This window comes from Myotis brandtii, unplaced genomic scaffold (genome assembly GCF_000412655.1).
Source record: "Myotis brandtii unplaced genomic scaffold, ASM41265v1 scaffold298, whole genome shotgun sequence".
Taxonomy (NCBI): Eukaryota; Metazoa; Chordata; class Mammalia; order Chiroptera; family Vespertilionidae; genus Myotis; species Myotis brandtii.
Window position 1 is genome coordinate 1,468,499 of NW_005361391.1, and position 3,049 is coordinate 1,471,547.

Here is a 3,049-nt window from a genome sequence, read left to right on the forward strand (position 1 = left end):
GCGAGGGGGCAGGGGGGAGCCGCCATGGGGGTGGAGGTGTCGCCAGGAGAGAGTGACGGAAACCCCACCCTCAGCGCCCACCCTTTGTCTCTGATCCCAGGAGCTGGTGCGGGAGATGGTAGACGCCGACGTGGAGCTCATGCGGAACAACCCCAACGCCTGAGCGTGGCCGCCCAGCGCCAAGCCGCCCCACCGGCCTCTGTCCCGGCAGAACCAGCCCTTGGGGGCCGCACCAGTGGTCCAGGGAGGAGCGCGGGTCGCGCCCTTCCAAGAGCTGCCGGAGACCCCCCGCAGCCACTGAGCAGTGGTCTTGCCAGCAGGCCTGTGGCCGCTCAGGTTTGCAGCAGCCGGGACAGGACGCGGCGCTCCGGTTTGGCCCACTTTCCCTTTGTCGAGGCCTTCTCTGAATGGTTTTATGAAATCAAAAGATGTTTTAATCACATGTTCACTTTACTTGAAATTATGTCATTAGACAGCTGAAATTGTGAGGCTTTCCAATGGTTTTTCTTCTTTCTGATTAAAAATGGCCTTTCTATAAACCAGCAGGAGGAGTTGGTGTCCATGTTTTCTGCAAGTTATAAAAGCAGCTATAAGGGCCACAAAACAAAACAGAAAACCTCGATCCATGGCTTGGAGTGAAATAGCTCCCTGCAGGCCTGCTCGCTTTTGAGAGAGCCCCTGCAGGCAGGCCCTGCAGGGCCCAGGCTGACTTTGCCGGTGTGTCCTCCTAAGTCTCTGCCTGGACATTTGTCTCCCTCCCAGTGACAATAAGCCAGTCTCTCCAGCCCATTTGGAAACCCTGTTCCTGCAGAAAGGAGGCATTCACACCGCTCTGGTCTCTGCTGACTATAATTAGAACCCACGGGCTCCAGTCATCTCAAAGGAAGGCTTCAGAAATAGAGGGGGGTTCGGAGAAGAAACTTGAAGGTAAGTAAATATTGTTGGAACATTCCACGCCGAAGCCCCTGGGTTACCCAGAGGTCTGTGAGCCATGCTTTCCCTTGTGGTCTAGAATCTTACACAATACTTACCTCCAACCTCTTCTCAGTGCTACATCACTTTTTAAATCTAATTTTGATGTAGTCATTCAACCAATTTACATTAAGTGCCTAATATATGCCGGGTCCTCTGCCCTTCAACTACATCAGCATTAATTAGAAATTATAATAAGGAGGTTTTAAATCTGGGCCTGGGATCACTGACCAGTTTCACTAAGTGCATCATTTAGGTGGCCTGGCTTGGACCACAGGCATGGGCTCTTGAGCTGTGGACAGTGTGTCTGCACAGCCATGGCAGGTGAACACACAAACATATGGAATCTGCAGCAGCAAGCAAGGATCTGCATACAGGTGGATACCTCTGCATGAAATGCCATATTTTGCTGCAGAACAAATTAAATCAGGGCTCTTCTTCCCTTCACTTTCCCTCCAAGGAAAACAAAGTAAAACTTTATAGCAAATGGACTTCCAGCCTTGCCCATCTCCTGTGAGTGCGGGCGAACTGTTTCTGAATGTGTCTCCAGCAAGTTTACGGTCTGGGGAGGACCCAGGCTCCGAAGGCTGGCGGCAGGAAAGAGGATTCTTTGTGTGGCTGCCCAGAGTTGCTGCGACAGCATACTGGCCAGGGCCAGCCTCAGCTTTGATGGAGCAGAACTAGGGTGGCCTGAGCTAGCTAGCGGCCCCCTTCTCAGAAGCTGCCCCAGGATGGGGCCTTCTCCCAATCGGGATGCTGCTAATTGGAAACAGATGGTCCCTGGCAGACTGGGCCTCCAGGACGAGGCAGGCTGGTGGGCACACATACACACACACTCACACTTACATACTCACACACTGTCACTCACAGACTTCAATACACACATCCAAACACTCACAAACACAAATACACACCTACCAACACGCCATTTCATACACATTCACTCACTTGCAAGCATAACTCACAAACCTGCTATCACACTGTCACACACATACTCACAAATAAACACATTCACACACGTTCCCCTTAGCCTTGACCTGACAGGCACCTCCTTTTCTCCTCTGACCCCCTGAACCCTCCACCTCATCCCACACCCAGGCATAGAGACCATTCCAGGGCTTGCAGTGACCCCATTCAATTCAGTGTTTTGTGGCTTGTTAGCCTAAAGGCATACTAAGCTCTTCAGTGAAGACCAGGACAGATCCTAGGTAGGGGTTTAATGGGAGTCCAGTGGAGCCATAACGTTAAACTATTCTTCCCAAAATGGTTTGGAGAATCAGTTTCTGAAAGACACAAGGAGTATTTTTGGTTGCAACCTTCTCTTTATTCCTGCACCCTCAATGGGGAGGTGGGGGTCCACTTGGCTTCTAAGCCTCACTGAGTGTGTTTAAAAGGAGAAAAAGAGAACAAATTTGAGTGTTTTTGTGCTGTGAATTTCATTTGGACATCTTCAAGACAATTTTATCTTAAATATCAATTCAGTTTCAGTGAACTTATTTTCCCCTTTTTTCTGCTCTGCCAGCTTTGGCTATTCATTTTAGATGTGATAAAATATGTTCCATCTCCATTTTTTAAAGTTAAAAACTAAGAAACTTACAATTTTAGTACACTCAAATATAATAGCAAAGCAGTCCAACCCCGCATTAGTGCCCCAGATGAGCAACAAGGTGCATGGATGCATGGGCCACCCAGCAGCCTCACTTTCCATCAGACTTGCCTGCCAGACTGTCATGGGCTTTGTCTGCTGCCCTTTGTCATTAAGGAATTAGAAGGGAGCTAGGTCAGGCATAAGAAGCCTGATACACCTCTATAGCTATTTAGAACCAAGGCCCGTGGCAGACTGCAGGACCTTTAGGGGGAGAGCTTGGGAGATAATGCTCCCTGTAAGGGGGCTCCTCGGGACATTGATTTCAGGCTGTGGAATTGCTTCAGGCTCCTCTTGTCTCCTTTAATCACCAACACCAACCACCAAGATTCCCGAGAACCTTGGCCACACTGGTTGGCTGCTGGCGAATGAGACCTTCCCTGTGTTATTAAAGGTTGTAGTAGGAGACAGCACTTTGAAATTTCATTTCAA

The 3,049-nt window shown here is 49.6% G+C and overlaps 1 protein-coding gene across 1 annotated transcript in view; it reads left to right on the forward strand.

The window, feature by feature from the left end:
- GMDS (GDP-mannose 4,6-dehydratase) overlaps nt 1–545 on the forward strand; it is a 547,683-nt gene extending 547,138 nt beyond the window's left edge. The window contains exon 11 of the mRNA XM_014542298.1: nt 101–545. Coding sequence (XP_014397784.1) covers nt 101–163 — 63 coding nt within the window. The 3' untranslated portion in view covers nt 164–545. The remainder of the gene's footprint in view (nt 1–100) is intronic.
- Nucleotides 546–3,049: the final 2,504 nt, after the last annotated feature.